Source organism: Lithobates pipiens, unplaced genomic scaffold (genome assembly GCF_037356315.1).
Source record: "Lithobates pipiens isolate NorthernLeopardFrog02 unplaced genomic scaffold, aLitPip1_a1.2 Scaffold_18, whole genome shotgun sequence".
NCBI classification, from domain to species: Eukaryota; Metazoa; Chordata; class Amphibia; order Anura; family Ranidae; genus Lithobates; species Lithobates pipiens.
In genome coordinates, this window is record NW_027507758.1 from 349,724,083 (window position 1) to 349,747,728 (window position 23,646).

Genomic DNA, 23,646 nt, shown 5'->3' on the forward strand with positions numbered 1-23,646 from the left:
AGGTATTAAGCTTTAATTGATAGAGGGCTGATAAGCTTCCTGTGTGATAGCCTAGTTCAGGTGCCAGGTTCTCTTTTAAGGAGACCTCAGGAGTTCATTAGACCCCCTAATGGGATCCCTGGGCTCTGCTGAAGCCAGTTGAGCACAGACTTTTGCTTGATCAGTGTGACAGAACACTGGCACCCTGCCTGGTTGCTACTGCCAAACAGTGCTGCTTGCTCTCCAAACTCTTCTAGCAGACCAGGAGGTTACACAAGCCCTTTTTACCCCAAGCATCGTACATAGACAAAACGTTGAGGTAAAACCAAAGGAATGGCTCTTTATTGAACAGAAATAAAGGCTTTATACATTTCAAAAGTAAGGTAGTCACCACATGAATAATGAAACCAAATATTACCCAAAACTTCACATAATGGTTTGATAACTAGTTAAAGTTGATACAAGGCTAATCCCATCATGTAGGAACTTCCAAGAGGATTAGCCAACAGACTGAAACAATAGGTGACTCAATTAACTCAACTCAACAATGGAAATTCACACATAGACAATGCTTACATTATTCTGGGATCCCAGACTGTCCTAAAACAGTCTGAGACAAAACGTATACATTGTTTCAGCAGTCATAAAAAGTGTCATTCATTTATCTTCTTAGATTTTTTTGAGGGATGTTGTTGATAACTATTTCTGTCCCAAGTGAAGGGGCTTCTCCCACCCAGTCTGCAGGAGGGTCACCATAATCCCTCTGACCATTCACCTGTACAAGATTAATATTGCACCTGACCTTTGCTTCCACTCCAGAAGGGAAGCTTTATTGTCCTTATTCAGAGAATAAATCCCAGCCTCGCTCTCGGGGTTCATCACGTTGTTCATCATTAGAGGATGACCTGCTCTCTCCATGGAATCCGAGGCTGAATTGAGCTCTTTACCATGCTCTGGCTGGGAGAAGCAGTGGGCCATTGCTTGCGCATATATATATATATATATATATATATATATATATATATATATATATATATATATATATATATATATATATAATTTTTTTTTTTTTTTTTTTCGGTGCATTTGGGTCTGACAGCTTATAATTTTCAACTCAAAAATTACTGGTATAGTATGTGATTTTCACTTGACACTGGAAGCCATGGTTGTGGTCTGGTGCAAACACTGTATTCTGTTTGTTTTTTCTTTGTTTTTTTTTTTTTGTTGTTGTTTTGTTTTCTGTTTGTTTTCGGTTCAATCCTACACAACCTTGCCCCTCACCTTCTCCACCTGGCACCCATTTTTGCCTAAGCAAGAATGACATCTCCAGTGGGCTAAAGCCCTCTGATGCATCATCATCAAGGGGTTGGACTGCCTGAACCTGGAAGAGGCACTCTCCTCCTGACTATTTAAGCAATTAAGACGGCATCGCAGGACCCAGTGGGGGTTATTTACTAAAGGAAAATCCACTTTGCACTGCAAGTGCACATGGAAGTAAAGTCACTGTAGATCCGAGGGGGACATGCGTGGAAAATTAAAAACAGCATTTTAGCTTGCACATGATTGGATGATAAAATAAGCAGAGCTTCCACTCATTTCAGATGTACCCTTTAGATTTAGAGCGACTGCACTTCCAAGTGCGCTTGCAGTGCAAAGTGGATGTGCCTTTCGTAAAAACAAAACAAACAAACCCCAGTGTGTAACAGCAGCAGGGAAAATTGCAGCAGGACAGCACCGGACTTGCTGGGTGGGTATGTGAAAGGCATGTGAATTGTGCTTAAGACCATTAAGAAAAGGTAAGGGGGCAAAAAACAAAAACATGTTCCCCCCCTTTTTTTTTTTTTTTTTTTTTTTTTTTTTTTACAGGGCTCTAGTCCCTAGGACTTTTTCTTAAATATGAGATACGTTTTAAAATGTGTGTTGGTACAAGTGTTCTTACTGGAAATTCTATCTGCTTTTTCTTTCTACAACAGTGATGTTGTGGTACAGATCGTGGATGCCCGAAACCCGCTTTTGTTTAGGTGCCAGGATTTGGTGAGTTTGTATCCTGGTTTGACATGCATCTTTCATTTGTTTCTGTTCACTGCAGGAACCTAAAAGAAAAGATGATTTGGTATTTGATGCCACATCTTACTGTTTTTTTTTAAGCAGCTTGTTAATAGGCATGGATCCAGATAAGCTCTAACAAGCTTGCTTTGTGTAATTTTGAGTCTTCTACTAAAATGAAAGAGTAGTTTGAATTTGTTTCCAGTGTACATCAGAATTTTGCAGAGTTTAGAATTTACTTGGTGCACTTTGTGCTCTGCTATCTTAAGAGATCACTGATACTGTTTCATTAACAATAAAATAATGTTCCTGTGATATTCTCCACTGTATTAGAAATTGTCTGTGCTTTGTTACAGAACAGAATACCTTCTCGGATTTTGCACGTCTAGTTGTGCAGGTCGAAAATGATAGATATTAACTACTAGTACTAGCAAATCTGAGTGTGTGTTTTTTTTTTTTTTTTTTTTTTTTTTTTTTAAAGGCTCAGAATGGTGGTGTTAATCCTTATGAAATGGACATTTTTGAATTAACAGTATGTGTATTGACACCTTCAGATTTCTAAAATTGATCTCCACACTATCTACACCTCAGCATTGTCATAGGATATTTCTTTGTACAGTGAGGGCAAGGTATGAGCCATGGTATATAGGTTAAGGGATTATACCAATTTGGATTGGTTTGTGTAATGTCTTCTGTCAGAGTCTGTCCCTACAGCTACATTAACCTTCACAAGGGGCACAGCAGGTCACCGTGTCCGATTTTTTTTTTTTTTTTTTTTTTTTTTTTTAATACAAAATTCTTCTCAATTTCTTCAGGAGCATTACGTGAAAGAAATAAGTCCTCATAAAGAAAATATCATCCTTATAAACAAGGCAGACCTGTTAACAACTGAGCAGCGTCAAGCCTGGGCAACGTATTTTGAGAAGGAAGGAATAAAGGTTGTCTTCTGGTCAGCCTTGGTAGAAGCACAGAGACTTACTGAAGTTGTCACGGTATGTTACTTGATTTATTTATTTTTTTATTTATTTATTTATTTTTTTTAGCATGTATTACTTCTACAAATTAGCCCATTGCCTGTCACAAGAAAGCAGAAGATCTAAAGTGTTAAGTCTTATTTATGATTGGCACCACTGAGACTGTAGCACTGTTACTGTAGATACTTTTCTGTTCTCAAAGTTATTACTAACCATTTAGTCTCGGAGATGCTGTTTACAGAAAATATTTCAGGGTTTCTTTCCTACAGGCGACCAAGAGGTAGTAAAAACAGGTGGCTAAACCAAGGTTCTAACCCTCCCACCCCCACACTGTCTGTCATACTTTTCCATTTAGTTCAACCAGCTCACAGTTGCAGTGCATTTGGGGTTTTTTTGTTTTGTTTTTTTCCACTGCGAAATCCCCCCTTGTTATTCCTGTGTCGGTTGGCAGTTGTAATGCATTGCATTTGTGATTGTTGCTAATGTTCTGTATGCTCTTTAGCAGGGTGCTGAGCCAGAAGATGTGATGCAGGACCATGTTTCAGATGAGGAAGACAGTGAGGATGAAGAAAAATTAAGTGACACCGAAGCCCAAACTGGAGATTCTGATCAATACAGCTCAAATGATGAGTATGAGGACTGTGAAGATGATGAAGGCTGGCAGACCTGCTCTGAAGATGCAGAGGGGGAAAATGAAAGGATCTTACCTGACCCAGAGCCTAGAAGTACTGAACCAACACAGGTCCATAACTATAGTCACTTGGTGCAAAGTGATGAACTGCTGGAGATCTTCAAATCTATTCACACAGGCAATAGGGTTAAAGAGGAACAGGTCACTGTAGGACTGGTGAGCAGTCTTTTATTTTTTTTTATTTGTGAATTTTATTTTTCCAGTATTCTATATGTTTAGAGAATTTTTTTACACAGTAAATGTAAGCAGTATTAAATTGTGATTGATTCTAATTAGACTGGTGGTCAACAAGAAAATATTTCAATGTATATTGTTTCAGAATAGTAGTGTGTCTTTATAGATTTAAAAAAAAAAATCTGTCTTCTTCCTTTTTTTTTTCTCTTTGGCCATGTAACTTTTGCTGTGCAGCTAAAATCAGCACTAAAAAGAAAATACATTTTCTAAATAAGGCTGCTGCCATGCTCTATTTTTGTTTAGGCTCCTTTTTGCTTTTAACGTTTTGATTTGGGAATGCATGGAGCTTCCCAAACAAAAAATACATTCTTGTCCATTCGAGAAAAAATTCCATCCTTTTTGAATGCTCTCATTACTGCAGTCAAAAATTAACATTGATTTTTGACTATGGTAACGATTAGAAAATCAAATTAACGTTTGTTCTTAAATTGAAAAATATTCAAGCAAAATTTGTACTAGTGCATGGCCAGCTTAACTTTGCACTCTGTGTTACAGTAGCAGGATGTAGAGGTTGACGGATGGTTTCAAGAACCTTGAAGAACTAATCCTTCACTTTTTACCCTTCTCCTTGCCATGCATACAAATTTTTTTCAGTTCGTTGCCAAATCATGCATTTTGTTAATGCATGATTTGGCAATGAACTGAAAAAAATCTCTAATTTTACTGAAGTAGTAATTTATTTTTCTCTAACATAACTGTAATTAATGGCCAGGACCATGAAGCAGTCCACTCGCAAAGTACTGGAGCATAGGGTCCTAGGCCAGAAGCTAAGCTATTATCGGGTCTACGCTGGCTTTTAATAAAATTCTTACCTATTGCCACCTTAATGTTTCTCTTTAGACTGATGGAAAGCTGGCCATACACTGATTAGATTTTTTTTTTTTGCATTCAGCCTGTGGGCTAAGCTAAATCTAATACCTCTATTCATGCTATAGAGCACAGATGTACAAATCTGCTGTGGTATTTTCAACAGCTATCAAAATACCTGTACAGCTGCTGCATTGGATTGGAAGCAACTGCTCTTTGGCCGAAACATTTTCATCCCAGCTCCTTCAGTCAAAGGATGGAAGGGCGAGAGGTGGCCAACAGGGTAACCCACTCAGTGAATTTGGCCGGTTCTTAAGAAAGCAGATGAAATTTGATCAGTGTATTGCCAACTTTAGAGGCAGCCAGTGAAGTCATACTTTTTATGGGACAGTGAAATAATATATATTTTTTCCTGCTAGGTGGGTTATCCCAATGTTGGCAAGAGTTCAACCATTAACACAATCCTGGGGAACAAAAAAGTTTCTGTTTCAGCAACTCCAGGACATACAAAGCACTTTCAGGTATTTGATGTGAATTCCTTTTTAAGTGACAATCCTGTAACAAAACATTCATAAAAACTACACTTTAAACCTTGTGGAACCACATAAAATGGGGAAATATATAAAAGTAGGTTATTCTGCCTGAGAGGATATATTGTATTTTTCAAGCCGCAGGGATTTAGGAAGTAACCCACTGAAATTGTTTCTGTTTGTCAGAGACTTTTTATTCTGCAGAACAGACTTCTGGATATGGGAAGGGGTGGGTTCTGTGAGTCCAGTTATGGGCAGTCTTACAAACTGCTGCACACACAGGTCTAGTGAACCAAATTCAGGCTATTATGTTATGAATGGTATCTGGACTATAGCCTTTGCAGTCATTGTTTGCTGGAGTAACACTTAGTTATGTATTTAAAATGGCACCAGACCCATTTGTTGTCTTGAAGATTAGTTGCACCCATCTGTATGTTCCCGAACGCTGTACAGAATTGCTTTGCATAGATACTCTTGTCTTTTTCACTTCTGTCCATGACCTTTCCTATCATAGCAACTGTAGCAAAAAATACTTTAAAGTGACCCGGTCGCAAACCTGGTCAACTGAAGCTCCATGGATGTGGGTGGTAACTAGTCGGCTTCAGTTGCTTCAAAAAAGTAAGCTAGAACAGGCTGAAGCTGGAAGGCAATTGGTTTCTATGCATGACTACTGCAGATTCTGTCAGCTCCAGTTTTAGTAAAACAATTGGCTAACCCACAGATGGAAGCTGTTGAAGTATTGGCCAATACTTCCTTTTCTAGCAAAATTGCATTTAATTCAAACCCCTTTTTATTCCCGACCTTCAGTATTGGTTAATGAGGGTGCCCGTGCCCTGGGTTCAACTCTCTTTATCGATCTACTGATCTTTTTGTATGTAACCTCTGCTTTTAGGTTTTTATTTTTTCCTTGATATGGCCAGTTAGCTTTAACCCTCCCTTCCCCTTCAACTAATCACTTGCTTTGTAGGACATGCTTAGTCTATATTTGTCTTATTTATGTTACTTTATATAGTGTATTGGTGCAGATATTTAAGAGAACTTGAAGAGGAAGTAAACCCTGATGGGTTTACTTATTCTTTGTCTCCCTGCAAAGGTAAAGCATAATAGGCTACTATGCATCGCATAGTAGTCCATTATGTGTCACTTACCTGTCACAGGAGCCAGCGAAGTCACCGCTGTCCCCTGTAATGCGGAGGTATCGCTGCTCCGGCCACTCACAGCGCCGGAGCAGCAATGACGTCACTCCCGCGCATGCGTACGGGAGCCGCCACTAACGCCATATCGGCGTTAGCAGCGGCATGCTGCTAACGATGATCGCGTGCCTCGGTGACTGTCTTTTAATAAATATCTCCTAAACCGTTTAGGTTTAGGAGATATTTCTTGGACCTACAGGTAAGCCTTTTATCTAGGCTTACCTGTAGGTCAAAGTGGTTTGTAAGGGTTTACAACCACTTTAAGGGCCTTTTTCACACCTGAGCATTGTTAGAGCTAAAAGCAGAAAAATTCTCAACTTGCTAAATCTAATTTATTTAAATGGCCCATATTCACATATGAGCATTCTGTTGCTTGAAGCAAAACGCCTGTTGCTCAAAAAGTACATGAGCTTCTTTTTGGCAGATTACAAGTGTTTTTTTACTTCAATAGAAACACCTGTTTTTTAGCATAAAACACTCAAATAGCTCTCCTACCCTAATTTCCTCTCCCTCTCCTAGTACTTTCTATTGGCTAAACAAAAATGTCTGAAGATGTAAAATGTTTTTAAAACGCTTTTTAAAAAAATGACTGAAAAATGGCAGTAAATCGCTGCACACAGGTATGAATGGAACCTTAGACATTAATCCTAATACAGTAAAAGTAGGCAAACTTCAGTCTTCCATCTTGACTCTGGGTGTCATGCTTGTGGCTGTCAGTCTTGTAATGCCTCATGGTTCTTGTAGTTCCACAACAGCTGGAGGGCCAAAGTTTGCCTACCCTTGAAATGCAGTTTTGCTTGCAAAGATATATGTGTGTGTAAATGAATGTCATTTTCTTCTGTTGTAGACGCTGTACGTGGAGCCTGGCCTCTGCCTTTGTGATTGCCCAGGCCTTGTAATGCCATCCTTTGTCTCCACCAAAGCAGAGATGATATGTAGTGGTATTCTGCCAATTGACCAAATGCGAGACTACATCCCACCAATCTCTCTCATATCCTTTAACAAACAATTCACAGCAATACTAAACTGACATTTTTAGTTTGATAATTATTATTTTTTTTTTTTTTTATGTCCAACCAATTTTTTACTTTACTTTTTTGAAAATTAAAAATATCTATAATGTATATCTACCTTGTCACTTAGTTTATAAGTTTTTTTACGGCAGTCATCGGGTCACTGTGTATGTGGATATGGTTGTCCTGTGCCTCACACTTGTTCATTACTCATGGCCTACATCAGACCTCTTCAGAACAGGCACAGCAGTCTGTTGCATTCACTCTTGAGATGTGGGTGGGCTCAAGTGCTGATGACATAAGCGTGTTCATCCTGCAGCACCATCATTACCATAGCAAAGTTTATTTCCCTCAGATGCATAGACATGATTATTGGGGTCGGCTCCTTCAAATAAATGGGCTAGCAATGGACCAAAACTCAGGAAAACACTGACGTGCGCTATATTATTTTTTTATTTTTTGCAATACAACACACTGTAGTGTTTTAACGGTGTGCCGTAATGTATGTACATTCCCCAACCCTATTAGGGGGCTATTATAAGCCAATGGCACTGACTGAATTTGTATTGGTAAATCCTCTTTATCTCAAAAAAATACAACCATGTAAATGTCACTTAAAAATTGTGTGCAGAAACTTGTAAATTTTTTCCTCTAGCCATCTGGGACATCCCTCAAATTTGTGTTTCTGGCTTGCGACAGGTGTAAAAGCAAGAGCCTCCCAGCTTAACCACTTGCAGACCGGACCATTTTGCTGGTCAAAGACCAGACCACTTTTTGCGATTCGACACTGCGTCGCTTTAACTGACAATTGCACGGTCGTACGACGTGGTTCCCAAACAAAATTGACGTCCTTTTTTTCCCACAAATAGAGCTTTCTTTTGGTGGTATTTGATCACCCCTGCAGTTTTTATTTTTTGCGCTATAAACAAAAATAGAGCGACAATTTTGAAAAAAACGCATTATTTTTTACTTTTTGTTATAATAAATATCCCCCAAAAATATATAAAAAAAACATTTTTTTCCCTCAGTTTAGGCCGATATGTATTCTACATATTTTTGGTAAAAAAAATCGCAATAAGCGATTGATTGGTTTGCGCAAAAGTTATAGCTTTTACAAAATAGGGATAGTTTTATAGCATTTTTATTAATTTTTTTTTACTAGTAATGGCGGCGATCAGCGATTTTTATTGTGACTGCGACATTGTGGGGGACCCATCGGACATTTTTGACACATTTTTGGGACCATTGTCATTTATACAGTAATCACTGCTATATAAATGCAGTGATTCCTGTGTAAATGACACTGGCAGTGAAAGGGTTAACCAGTGGGTGGCAGTGTAGGGGTTAAGTGTTCCTAGGGGTGTGTTACTAACTGTGGGGGGGTTGGGCTTTCAATTAGTGAACACTGATCTCTGCTCCAATCACATGGAGCAGAGATCAGCGTCACTAGTTGCTAGGCAGAATGGAGAAATGTTGTTTACACAGCATTTCCTCCATTCGGCCGCTCCGTGAGACGATCGCGGGGATGCCCGCGGCGATCGAGTCCGTGGGTCCCGCGACCGGACTCACGAGGGTCCCAACCAGTGCGGGAGCGCGCCGCCGGCGGCGCGCTCCCAATGGCAGGGCGGCATTGAATATTGGACGTACCTGTACGCCAATATGCCTGCCCGTGCCATTCTGTCGACGTACATCGTTGTGCGCTGGTCGGGAAGTGGTTAAATGTGCTTAAGAGCCATATCTGTCATAGTGGCGTTCCAATCTGTGTTTCATATTTCTTCTTTGTATAGATCAGCAGTGTTAATTGAAAGTGATGGTGCATGTGCAAATACTGGACATATTGTAGTCTGTTTCTGTAGAGATAGTGCTTTTTTTTTGTAGGTAGTCTGGTAGACGTTTACCAATGCAAAGGTGCCTTGTTGAAGAGAAATCATGAAAGGAGCACTTTACTTTAAGGTCCCTTTCACACGGAGCGGATCCGTTTGACAGACTCCCCTTGCTCAGCGGGGATCGATCCGCTGAGCAGGCAGATGACTGGTCCGTCTCTGCTCACTGTGCTGAGATGGACATGTCAGAGTCCTGCTCTCCTCTATGGGGAGATCGAATGAAAATAGACCATCTGTCTGTTTTTCATCCGATCCTTCAGACGGTTGGAAAAATAGGACCGCCATCTGTCTGGATTTGGCGAACAGGATCGGATGGCAGTGGGTGTCGGCGGACACGTCACCTCTGACATCCACTGCCCCATAGGGGTGAATAGAGCATCCGATCAGGTCCGCCTGAAAAACTTACAGGCAGACCTGATTGGACAGCCCGTGTGAAAGGGCCCCTACACTAAACTAAAACAAATAACCCCCCCACCCATACCACAGTAATATCCTTTGTAATGTTTAAGTTAGAAGTTGAGGTGTGTTAGTGTAGTTTTAGTTTAGGAAAGGTATATGAATTTGAATAGCATTTTTGGTTCGTGGTGCTCAGATGAAGTGTAGTTCCACTTTAGAAGTTGATCAGAGAAAATTCCTAGAAAGGTGTTTTTTTTAATTTATTTTTTTATTTTTTTTTGTTAGCTCATGCAAATTTGTGAGAAATATTTTAGTCTACCATTGCTTACCTTTCCCTGAAAATGCTAGTCTTCTCCACTGGGTTCAGCAATTTCTGTTTCACTTACCGGCAGCAACACATGCACTGCAAGTCAAAACTTATGGTCTGCATACTTGCTACAGTTTACTGATTCTACAGAATTGAAGAGCTGCACAATAAATAACCAGATGGCTAGCATATTTTAATTAAGCTAAGCAACAGCGTCCTATATAATTCTGTCAAGATGAGATTACTTGAATATAGTGAATCTGTACCTAGAGTATTCACACTAAGGTGCGTCTGCATATCCTAAACCAGCATTAAAAGCACTTTAAAATAAAAACAAAAACATTAACCTCTTTAGCTATAGGCATTGCGTAGAAATACATTTTCAAAGCTAAAATTGCAGCTTTTTTTCCATTTATCTCTTTCAAGCAGAATCTTGTCGGGCTGCCAGCCTTCTAATGTAAGCACAGCAGGTTTATCTAAGCCATGGGTGGCACTCCAGCTATTTGTGGAACTACGAGTCCCGTGAGGCATTGCAAGGCTGAACTGTTACAAGCATGACTCACAAACGCATGATGAGATTTGTAGTTCCGCAACAGCTGGAGGGCAACATGTTGAGCACCCATTATCTAAGCTGTTACAAACTGAACAAACTTAAAACCCTGATTGTAGATTGAGGCTTAGTCTTCATGTACACTAACTAGCACACAGGCCTAAATTTACCACGGCCGTGAGAAAATGCAAATTCGCTGCGCAATTTTGCCACAGCCGATGGTGAAAACATTCCTATCCTGAATGCAAAATTTGCACATTCAGAAGAGGGAGGTTGAAACGCACCTAAATTTGGCAGCTCCTAAACTCTGCTAAAAGACTGTGTACGTTGACACATAGGCTTCTATGGAGTTGAGCTTAGGAGCTTTGGCAAAAAAAACGCCAAAAGCTCCTAAACTCAAGCTTAGGAGCTGCCAGTGTAGGCTAGTGTACATGAAGCCTTAAAGATCCAAAATGCTCAACAAAATGTAATGCTTTTAAATTGTCCCTGTTTAGGCATCAGAAATAAGGTGCCTTTTAGTTCTGACGTTTTGAAGCTCAAAAAGTTGAATAAGCTACCCTTTGAAGCAGAATCGAGCATTTTTGGCCCCATAAACTTCAATGAGAGTACCTGAAAAACATCTGGAAAATAGTTTTTTTCAAACCTATATAACAATTCCCGCCTCTTCCTAGTAACTAATTTTCCATTGGCGAAAACAAAAATGTTGCAGCCTGAATATGTCTGAAAAAAACTATTCCAAATTTCCTGTAAATGCTTGTACGTAAATGTAGAGTTTTGTTGTGATCCTTGAGAATGAATTGCTTTACATTTATACAGCTAGAGAGGTCAGGGATGGTTTGTTTTAAATATATTTGCTACTTAAAGTGGAGGGCCACCCTGAAAAAAAAAATACATAAAAAATTTAGAAAAAAATCTGAAAAAATAAAAATGAACAAAATGTGTTTTTGTTTTTTTTAACTTGCCAGAAATGCCTGTTGCTAGGCACATCATCCTAATCTGCCTCTTCCTCCTCCGCAGAGATCTTCTGTCTTCTTTCCTCCGTGCGGCGTCTTCTGGGTAATGGGTGTAACTGTGTGTCCCAGAACACAGCGCGCCCCATTCACAAAGCGCTGCGCAGTAGGAAATGGGCAGTGAAGCCGCAAGGCTCCACTGCCTGTTTCCCTTAGCCAAAATGGCGGCGCCGAGACCGAGGGACGGGTCAGCCTCGGGCGGCCAACATCGTGGGTGCCCTGGACAGGTAAATGTGCTTACCGTATATACTCGAGTATAGGCCGACCCGAATATAAGCCGAGGCCCCCAATTTACCCCCAAAAAACTGGAAAACTTATTGACTCATGTATAAGCCGAGGGTGAGATATGGCTGTCCATCCCTGTGTGTGTGTCCGTCCATCCCTGTGTGTGTGTCCGTCCATCCATCCATCCCTGTGTGTCCGTCCATCCATCCATCCCTGTGTGTGTGTCCATCCATCCATCCCTGTGTGTGTGTCCATCCATCCATCCATCCATCCATCCATCCCTGTGTGTGTGTCCATCCATCCATCCATCCCTGTGTGTGTGTCCGTCCATCCATCCATCCATCCCTGTGTGTGTGTCCGTCCATCCATCCATCCATCCCTGTGTGTGCGTCCATCCATCCATCCATCCCTGTGTGTGTGTGTCCGTGCAGCCTTGTGTGTGTGTCCAGCCTACCTGTGTCCCGAGCCTGTGTCCCGAGCCTGTGTCCCGAGCCTGTGTCCCGAGCCTGTGTCCCGAGCCTGTGTCCCGAGCCTCCTCCGTCCTTCCAGGATCGCCGCTCTTCTCGGCGGCCATTCTAAAATTCAAAAGCCGCGCCTCCGCCTTCGCCTGTGATAGGCGGAACACTGAATTTCCCAGCAGCCTGTGTTCCGCCTATCACGGACATCGTCTCATCCTCGTCCGTAGTACGAGGATGAGCGGATGTCCGTGATAGGCGGAACACTGACTGCTGGGAAATTCAGTGTTCCGCCTATCACAGGCGAAGGCGGAGGCGCGGCTTTTGAATTTTAGAATGTCCGCTGTCTGTCTGCTCGATACGCTGATCGAGCAGTCAGACAGCGGTGACTCGAGTATAAGCCGAGGGGGCACTTTCAGCCTCAAAAAAGAGGCTGAAAATCTCGGCTTATACTCGAGTATATACGGTATTAAAAGTCAACAGCTACAGTGTTTGCAGCTGCTGACTTAAACTTTTTTTTTTGTTTTGTTTTTTAAACTGGCCCTCCTCTTTAAGAAATATGTAAATACTTTACAGTCCATAGTCTGAACACAGGTGCACTTTATTTTGGCAGCCTTGGCCCATCTCCTGTAAGAGAAACTGTTTTTATTATGGCTTTTTTTAGGAAAACTCATTATTGGAGATTTCAATTTATGGCCGTCATTGAAGACGATTATATTTTTCATTGCATTCTTCGAAGGTGCTCACTCCATTTTTAGTAATAAAAATATGGTTATGGTTATTATATAACATTATACAGTGGATATAAAGTTTACACACCCCTTTCTGTGATGTAAAAAGAATGAGACAAAGATAAATAATTTCATAACTTTTTCCACCTTTAATGTGACCTATAACTGTATAACTCAATTGAAAAACAAATTGAAATCTTTTTAAAAATAAAAAACTAAAATATTGTGGTTGCATAAGTCCCGCCGAGATCGCATGCAAAAGCAAACATATACGTGAGTCGCATATGAAAAGTGTGTTCAAACCACACATGTGAGGTATCGCCACGGTCGTTGGAGCGAGAGCAATAATTCTAGCCCTAGACCTCCTCTTTTTTAAACGTCGCCTATGGAGATTTTTAAGGATAGGTTTGTCGCCGATTAGTGTCTGGTGCGGAAACTGACTGGAACTGACTATTGGTGCATAAAAAAAACGGAACTGCATCTGGTGTGAACTGGTCCTTACTGTTGTCTTATTTTATTTTTTATTGTGCGTATGTATATGTAATTTTCTAGCAAAAAATAAATAAAAAATGTTTGTTTTTAATTTGTAAACCCCAAATCTCAGAAAGCGGCTCAGTGGTTAAGGATGTGCACACTTATGCAGCCATATTATTATTATTTTTTTTTTATTTCCCTCTACCTAAAAGATTTCAGTTTGTTGTTCAACTGAGTTGTAAAATTTAGAGGTCACATTAAAGGTGTAAAAAGTTCTGAAATTATTTATCTTTGGCACATTTCCTTTACATTACAAAAACCTGACATTTTACCAGGGTTGTGTAGACTTTTTATATCCTCTGTACCTTGGGTTATGTAGTTACTAATTGTTTTGTTTAGCTATGCCTGCACCATAACTATTTTGAATCTTAGTTTTGTTATACACTTCCTGTTTTATTGAGGTCCAGTATTTCTTAACTAACATACATCGCTCAGCGAATCCCACGAGACGTATTCGAGGCCATTTATGGGATCAATATTATCAGACCTAGGGAAGATGAAGATCAGGACCGTGCTCCAACCTCAGAAGAGCTGCTCTTTGCTTATGGGTGTAAGTTACAACTTTGATTCAGCAGGCTGAGCCACTGTTTTTATAAAGAGGGGATGTGTGCTTTACGTAAAGCTCTTGCTTGCAAATGTTTCTTCAAGCTAAAATGTTTTTGGAAGTCTGTCCATAAATCTAGTGTTTTACAGCTGATCATAATTTCCTGTAAGTGTATTTTCTAGATGTTTCTCAATTCTAGTCCTCAAGGCTCCCCAACAGGTCATGTTTTCAGGATTTATCTCAGATGGAACGGCTGTGGTAATTACTAAGGCAGTGAAACTGATCAAATCACCTGTGCAAAATAATGGAAAGCCTGAAAACATGACCTGTTGGGGCAACTTAAGGACTGGAGTTGAAACACTTCTAGATAATCTAATTCCCTTTAGTATCTCTTTGTTCCCTGATAAATGGAAAATCAAGGGGAGATTTTACACACACGCACACACGCTCTCTCTATATGAATGTAGGTATAGAGTGTGGTGTGTAATTATTTTTTTGTTGGCCTTGAAATGTGCGGTTCCCCTGGTTATTCATTAAGAAAGCTAATTTAAAGGATAAGTGCACTTATCCGGTTTCCCCTTTTTAGGCTGACTGAACTGATCCCACTTCCCCCTCCAAGAATGCATACTTGCATTGATTCTACGGGTGTGACCTCCTAGGAATTGTTTACATCCAGTGCTGCAAGTTCTCTGTTGTCAGGCTACACCTTCATCTGTCTCTTACCTACACCTTTCCAGGAGAGCCCGATATAAGTCTTTGGGGCCTGTGTACCTCTGTGACTGGGGTGGGCCCTGTATACTTCTATGGGACTATACTCTTCTAGCAGATAAAGTGTTTAGAATAAATAGAAGAATCTTTTGTATGTGAGATAAAGTTGAGGAACTAGCCAAAGGTCTGGCAAGCATTGGCTTTAAATACACATGGACATAAGAAGACATGCTATTTCCTTAGGCAGGCCATACTTGATTCATGTTCTTGTTCAACCAGTGGATTGAACGAAAGAAAATGAATTGATTCCCCCAACCATACATTCAAGTAGATGGGGGAATCCCTCCCACAGAGCTATTATATTCTAACAGTGGGGAGGCTTCCTTGCTGTCAGAATACTCTTCAACACTGCTGGCTATAGCTGGTGGCACTGATCAAGCAAAGCTTTTCCAACAGGCTGGTTATACAGAAGACAATCAAGAGATCTGTGCAACCAGCCTGCCCATATATGGATTGAAATTCGGCAATCCCTGCTGAACTGGCCACGTTTTGATCCATCTATTGGCCGGCTTTACTTTCAATACTATCTCTGTTTGTTTTAACAGGCACATTCCTCTTATTTGAGCATGTCTGCTTATGTAGCTACTGGATGATAGGGAAGCCTTGAAGGATGGCTATTTTAATGGCCTTTCAAAAGATCCCACATAGACATTCTCCTAGTGCAGATTTTCTTCATGTAGATGGGCATAACTGATAATTCTGTTGATATACACTAGTAATGGAAATGTATTCTTGCAGATATGAGGGGATTCATGACAGCACACGGACAGCCGGATCAGCCAAGGTCTGCACGATACATATTGAAGGACTATGTCAGTGTACGTTACTCACATTTTTATTAGAAGCCTTAAAATAAAATGAGACATTCAGGAAAATATTATTTCTCTGGACCATTTTTAAACATTGTATTTCTGTGTTAGGGCAAGCTTCTGTATTGTCACTCTCCTCCTGGGATAAAAGCATCAGATTTCCAGCCTCGGCACACTGCGTATGAGGAAAGAAAAGTGGCATGTGAAGGAGCTGAGACAGGAGCTCACAACAGCAAGAAAGTCAGACACATTGAAAACGTAGTAGACAAAAACTTTTTCCATCAGGTATGATTCATGAATCTCTATCTTCACTTCACTTTTACAGAAATGTTCGTTTAGCACTTTAGATAGGGGATCAGAGCAGTTACAGTGAAAATAGTTCAATTGCTGCACAGTGATAAACAAAATTAAACCGTATTTAATTGTCATTAAATCAGTGGTATACCTGGCTTCTTACAACCTGCATGCTTTTAGCATGATCTTTGGCTTGTATAACCCTGGGTATAATGGTGGTAATTACACTTCCTACCTCCCATCTTTTAATTTTAGGATAGTGCAGACCTCCTCTCGTCTATCACTACAAAGAATTAAGATGGCCATAAAATTAAGATATATTTTATCTTAAAATAATTTTTTGTAGCACAGCTGGAGCCCTGCACCAATTGCCTTTACTGTGGACCAACTGCAGATCCACATTACTAAAACTGAACACTTAGTCACATGCTAAATTATCGCATCAACACTACTTACCAAGACAAGTGTAGAGGGAAGGGTGCCTGTTTGGATATATTTCAGATGGATTACTTAAGCCATACAGTATACTAATTTTTTTCATTCAACCACAGATTGAAGGAAATAATTACTGGATTACTTGATTCCCCCATCAACACAGTCAGTATGCTATTGTATTCTGACAGCGGGAGTTTGTAGCTGCCGGCAGTGATCGCACAAGAAGAACACAACGGGCTGGTTGTACTGCAGTTGATTGATGGATTGACTTCCGTACAACTGTCCTGCTCAACCAGCCAAGTTTCGATCTGCCTATGGCTGGCTTTGGGTAGAGGCTCACTTGGTTTTCAAGTTTTCTAATCTGATAAGGATTTGATTGCATATATCCAGCTTTAAGCCTAGTATACACTAATAGTTTTTCTTTCCGTTTTAACCCAGCGGGTTGATCGGGAGATGGTCAGCTGCTGGTTTTTCAGCTTGCTTGTCTGACAGGAGCCAGCAGACCTACGCACTGGCTGAATGTCAGATGGTTTTTATTGAACTGACCAATGTCTCCCAACATTCGGCCTGTCTGTATTAAATCCTTATCGATCCCCCAGCTATAATCACTAAGGCAGCAAACTACTTGGCTAATAATGGAAATGGACATCTGCACTGCTCACAGGCAGATATTTAGAGAGCTAACAGTGGTAGATAATGGTGCTGGAATACATGTTAAATCCTCAAATTATAGAAAGTCCAGTCCCATTACGTGTAGCAATGAGGTAGATCAATAGATAACCTCTATTAAACTAGTAAACTTTAGAGCATCAAGTGTACTGAGATGCTTGGGCAGGCTGTTTTTGGGAAACTGTCCTAAGACAGATGGGATAGTGTCAGGTGGGGTAGGGGAAAAAAAAATAAAAAGTAGCAGCATGCAGCTGGAGTTTATCAATGCTTACAGTAAAGTAGTTTTAATACATCCAACAGGTCAATAGCACTATAAGCTTAAGCAGCAAAGCAGGCTTGACTCCATCACTGATATCTGTGTGCATAGTCAGTCTTTATCTCACTATGCTTTTGATCCATACCCGGACCTCCTCCTTACTGGCAACGGCTTGCATGCACTGGTTTCACCAAAATTCCTAATTTTAATGTATGTGAGTCCTTGCTTCCAATAGCAGTACTAAGGTATACTTTACCACTTTTTTTTTTTTTTTTTTTTTAAGTTAGCGCAAGGAATTTAAAAGTAAGTCTCAAAGGTACTTTAAACCTAACTTCGTTGGCAGAGTTCAGTGTCTCTCAAGAAGATCATTTCATGTTATAACTTTGACATCCTGCATTCCTTTGTGCAGTTTGCTGTGCTTCTATGACCAGAACAGGAGTGATCACTGAGAAGGTTCCCAGCAAACATGTACTGATAGTTATGAAGGATTTTAATGCTAATCTTTTTGGCCAGCGCTGGATTCTGTACTATGAGTCCGTGACTGCTAGCAACCATTGCAGCACACTGCAGTAAAATTTGAACACCGGAGCTGCATGATTGTTCTGGGTCAGTGACCCAAAGTATTGAATATATTGAGTAAGCATGATGAGCAATAAGAGTTCTTGCAAGGAGTGCTTAGCAATGGCATCCTGTGTATATCATTAAAGTAAAAGGTCATGAAATGGTCAGCTATACATAAACTGTATTTTAGGAAAAGTGAACAAAGAATGATCAGTTATCATCTTATGTCTAGAAGTCAGTTGCTTTGGATAATATGAAAATGTTGGAAATCAGCCTGCTAGTTGCTTGCTCATATTATAGCATTTTATCCTGTAGTGACTTCCTTTTTTTATATATTTGCAGGCGAATGTCCGTGCTCTGACCAAAGGTGTGCAGTGTGTAATGGGGTACAAGCTGGGTAGTGGCCCTATGCCATTAACTACAGCCAGCACAGAAAGTATATCAGGAAAGCCTTGGAAAAAGCATGGAAATAAAAACAAAAAGGAAAAGATACGGAGGCTTAACAAGCACCTGGATGCTTGACAGTGTATAAAGGAACTCTGAACTCTACACTTTTAATTTTGCCAACCAAATTTGAGTGATTTTTAATATTTGAAAACCAAATTTCAACTTGTGTATATATATTATTCCTCTGTATGACCTATTTCTACAGCAATCATGACCACGCTACCTTGTGGATAAATTATTCAACAACAGTTGTTTTGTCAGCAGTGACATAAAACTTCATATTTGCTCCTATTTTCTAGAAGGAACTAGACTTCATTTTCCTTTTAAATTATATTACAGTTCAGAAAAATGTACAGGTAACACTTAATATATAAAGGGCTGGTGAGAAAGGAGAAAATAGTCGATGCATCTGCTTTTAATACAACCCCAATTCCAAAAAAGTTGGGACGCTGTGTAAAATGTACATAAAAACAGAATGCAATGATTTGCAAATCTCATAAACCCATTTTTAGTAGAAAAAGCACCATTTAAAAAAATCTATTTTAAAATTGGCAGCAACACGTCTCAAATTTGGGACAGGACCATGTTTACCACGGTGTACCATCCCCTCTTCTTTTAAACAATACTCTGTAAATGTCTGGGAAGTGAGGAGACCAGTTGCTGAAGGTTTGAAAGCAAAATGTTCCATTCTTATTTCATATAGGTTTCTAACTGCTCAACATTCCTGGGTGGTCTTTGTTGTATTTTTTTGTTTCAAGATTTAAACTAAATAAATCAGTTGGTGAAAGGTATGGACTTCAGGCAGGCCAGTTAAGCACCTGGACCCTTCTACTATGCAGCCATTCTGTTGTCATAGATGCAGTATACAGTTTAGCATTGTCCTGCTGAAATATGCCGGGCTTTCCCTGAAAAAGACTTTGTCTGGATGGGAGCATATGCTGCTCTAAAACCTGGATATATCTTTTCAGCATTGATGGTGCCTTTCCAGATGTACAAGCTGCCTGTTCCATACAAACTAGTGCACTCCCAAACCACCGGCGATGCAGGCTTTTGAACTGTGCGCTGTTAACAATCCAGAAGGTTCCCTTCTTTAGTCCGGAGGACGCAGAGCCCATGGTTGCCAAAGAATGTCAAATTTCAATTTGTCTGACCGCAGAACAGTTTTCCACTTTGCAACAGACCTTTTTAAAGGAGCTTTGGCCCATAGAAAGCGGCAGTGTTTTAAGATCATGTTCAGATATTGCTTCTTTGCATGATAGAGCTTTATTTTGCATTTTTCAATGGCTCCTTGGCGAACTATGTTCACATGCAGTGATTTTTTTTATATTTATTTATTTTTTTTGGAACCATTTCTGAACCCATGCAGTGATTTCCATCACAGAATCATATCTGTTTTTAATGCAGTGATCTTGGGCATTCAATATTGTATTTTGGCCTTCTCCCTTGTGCACAGAAATTTCTCAAATCTCATCATCTTTTGATATGTACTGTAGATCTTCCTTTTTCAAGCAGGGGGCTCGGACACCCCGGTGTGTCTTCAGGGGTTCCTCGGCAAAATGCTTAAAAATTGGCAAAAAATGAATACAAGCCTGCCTTTTAGTTACACAAAGCCACAGGTTTTCATTGTGCACCATTACAACCTTCAAGCTGCCAATGTCCTAACAACCATTGACATCGGTTGATAAGGAAGATGTTGGGTCCCTGCACATCTCCTTATTTACCCCTCTCACATTAGCTGAGTCAGGGAGAGAAACTGAGAAAAGAAATACTGGAATACTAGTCAGTACCAGCGTGCAAAGGTATGTTTGCATCATCCCTAACGTTAAGTGTCCTACGCTTGTGGGTGTTGCTGTATTATGTAAAAATATTTTATTTTTTTACATTTTTAGAATGGGGTACCTCCAAGGTTGTGCAGAATTTTAAAGGGTGTCTTGACTGAAAAAAGGTTGAGAAACACTGCTGTGGATGATGGTGATATATTTAATGTATTTTTTGGTCTGAAGGACCCCCATGAAGCTGGAAATCTGATCATCACTGCATCAACCATAGAGCGGAAAGGCACACTTCACTGCTGCCTCCCATAGTCATGTGCAAGCCATTCATCTGTATGATCAGTACATTATCATTAAGTAGATGTCTGTACATGAGGGAAGTGTGAGGCATGTGTGCTGCTTGTCACATATATGATGGGAAGGTGAGGGCTGCTATGGGGGAATGTTATATATGTATACACTGTAATACAGGCCGAGTTCTGTGCACATGACAACTGGAGAAGTCGCATGCTTTTTCTCCTCCAATCATGGTCCACTATCCCATATACTACTTCTATCCACCCAGCGAATCAGAAAGTGGCAAGGCAGAATCCCCACCCATATTCTGTCCTGGGGCAGAGGTGCTAGAGGTAGTGGGCAGGGCTTGTCACCTACTGTGAAAGTGGAACAGGCATAACTTGACTGAGCTAACAGAGTGCCCACACTGTGCCTGCCCAATGCCTTATTAACACCTAAGCCTACTTTCACACTGATCTGCAGCAAAACCGATTTTGCAGTGTTTGTGGAGTGTTTTTCAGAGAACATGTGACTCCAAAAATACGTTTTTGTTGGGGATGTGCGTGCGGTTTTTTGACTGCACCAATCTTGCGGCAAACTACAGCAAGCAGAATTTTTTACACCACAACTGAAGCACAGCGCTCCAGTGTGAACATAGAATTTTTAAATGTAAGCATTTTTCAGCTTGTCTGCCCCTTTTTTTTATTTTATTTAACGCAACAGCAATTCAAAAACTCAGTGTGGAAGCAGCCTAATTTGAGGTCCACTAGCGCCTGCCTTGCGCCCCTTTAGCGTCTTAACTTGAGGTCCACTAGCACCTTCCCTGCGTCCTATTAGCACCTTACTTGGGCTCCACCCGTGCCTGTCCTGCACCCCTTTAGCGCCTAACTTGTCCCTTTGCTCTTCACTGTGACTGACAAGTCACCTGTAGCAGCTGAGCCCTGAAAAGGACATGTGCAGGAATTATGCCTTTGCCACATCCTTATTGGCTATCTCTGGCCAGCAAAGCAGAAGACACTGGACCGGAGAGTTGGTCTCCCTCTCACCCACCAGCACCTAACTTCTAGCCACCCACTGAATCGGAAAGCGGCAAGGTAGACTCCTCACTAATATTCTGTCCTGGGGGTGGAGGTGTGGGGTTTGTCAGCTACTACGGAAATATGAGAGGTAGCATGGGGAACAAGGGGCAAAAGTTAGACTGGACTGAGCTAAAAGGGTGCCCCATTACCAACCATCCTGTGCCCACCCAGCGCCTTATTAACGCCTAACTTGGGCTCCACTAGCCCCCGTCCTGTGCCCCTTTAGTGCCTAACTTGAGGCCCACTTGCACCTGCCTTGCATCCTATTAGCACCTAACTTGTGCTCGCCCTGCGCCTTATTAGTGCCGAACTTGTTCCTTTATTCTTCGCTGTAGGGGACAGCTCTAGAAGCTGAGCGCTGCACCCAGAACAGAACATGCCTTTACCGCTTTCTGATTGCCTATTCTGGCCAGCAAGCCTGATGACAAAGGACTGGAGAGTTGGGGCCCTCCCTCTCATCCGCCAGGTGTGTTGTGTGGTTTGGTGGTGAATTGTTGAGCAGTGAGGTAGATGTCTAAGTGCCTTACTGTTCTCTAAGAGAGCCCATGTACCATATGGTTGTATTTATACCATTATCAGAGTAATGGTAATCTAGGGCAACCAATCACATTTCACAGCAATATGGTTACCATGGGTTACCTCATTGTGCACTACCTCAGGCCTTGTGTAGCCCCATGCACTTTCCTCAGGAGGTTACTTTAAAGTATATCCAAGTGAGGTGTTGTTGTTTTTTTTTTTTTTTTTAATGTATTCATGTATTTGGCTGCCTGGGCTCCCTGGGGGAGCGTTCACTTTGGGGCTCATTCATATCAGCCCAGATGCATTGACAAGGCAAATTGCTTTATGTCCACTGTACTGCGTTGGGGTTCATCTGCAAAAAAGTAGGACAGATTGCATGCTTTTATGCCACCCATTCCTTGAAGTTGTATGACATTTTGTTCAATAAAAATTTAAATAAAGAGGTAAGCAGTGTGATGTGTTGTACTAATGCCTCGCACCCCCTCTACACAACACTCAGCAGGTGGGTATACATTATACAGAGCATAATACACAAACCTGCTGGTGTGGAGGGGCCCCTCCTGTCCCAAAGACACAAGTTGAGGGGAGATGTCTGAGGCCTTTTGCGTTCGGTGTGTTTGCCCTGATTGCACAGGGCCCCAAACACGGGTATCGCTGATTGCAGAGTTTAACCCTTTGCAGTTGCAGCATGCTCTTGATTTTGACAGGTTGCCTGCAGCGGAGCTAGATGCTGCACCTGTCCACACACAAACACTGGGAGGGGCACATTGCTCCTAGATGGCCCTGTGTGTGAGGAGCTGTAGTTGTCTTAAGTTGGAAAACTTCCACTGTATTGCAAGTTGGATTTTCTATCATTTTCTACCCCACGGACAATACCAGCACACAAACGGAGGGTAAATCTGCCAGGCTGGGACATTGGCCATAATATGACTTCTGGTGGTAATGTGTCACTTTTGGTTTGTTGTTTATTTTTCCAGCATAAGTTTTTCTTTTACTTTCAATGGTAATGGTAAACAGGACAAATAGAGAGGGTGACTATCCTTAATGGGGGCACAGACAGCAATAAAAATTGACAGGTGTTCTAATCCATTGCCACTCTATCCAACACTATAAAAAAAAGTTTTGCCTTTACTTATACTTTGAACTACAGGATATTTGAGAGGCAGACTTTGATGGATATTAGTCTAACTATGGAGCATGATTAGTAATCTAATAAAGACAATATAAAATAGAAATCATTATTGTTCTTTAAAAGGAATGTGTATGGCTTTTTATGGTTTTTTAACCAGTTGCCGACCGCCGCACGCCGATGTACGTCGGTACAATGGCACGGGCAGGCATAAGGACATACATGTACGTCCCTTGCCTCCCGCGGGTCGGGGGCCCGATCGGGCCCCCGCCCGGTGCCTGCGGCGGTCGGAATTCGTACGGGAGCGATCCCGGACGAGGGGACGGCCATTCATTCATGGCCACCCCCTCGCGATCGCTCCCGACGAATAGAAATCCCCGGTGACATCACTTCCTCTCCTGTAATGTAAACACAGGAGAGGAAGTGATGTATTCTCTCCTCCGTGTCGGTATTTTCCGTTCCGACACGGAGGAGAGCGGATCAGTAAGTTGCACCAACACTCACACACACAGTAGAACATGCCAGGCACA

General features: G+C 41.2%; 1 protein-coding gene across 1 annotated transcript in view; it reads left to right on the forward strand.

The window, feature by feature from the left end:
• The window catches only part of LSG1 (large 60S subunit nuclear export GTPase 1), a 32,136-nt gene extending 9,702 nt beyond the window's left edge, over nt 1-22,434 (forward strand). Inside the window, exons 6-14 of the mRNA XM_077487467.1 lie at nt 1,953-2,013; nt 2,841-3,017; nt 3,505-3,846; nt 5,151-5,252; nt 7,302-7,445; nt 13,985-14,108; nt 15,609-15,688; nt 15,791-15,964; nt 18,237-22,434. Of these exons, the coding sequence (XP_077343593.1) occupies nt 1,953-2,013; nt 2,841-3,017; nt 3,505-3,846; nt 5,151-5,252; nt 7,302-7,445; nt 13,985-14,108; nt 15,609-15,688; nt 15,791-15,964; nt 18,237-18,416 (1,384 nt within the window). The 3' untranslated portion in view covers nt 18,417-22,434. The remainder of the gene's footprint in view (nt 1-1,952; nt 2,014-2,840; nt 3,018-3,504; nt 3,847-5,150; nt 5,253-7,301; nt 7,446-13,984; nt 14,109-15,608; nt 15,689-15,790; nt 15,965-18,236) is intronic.
• The last annotated feature ends 1,212 nt before the right edge of the window (nt 22,435-23,646 follow it).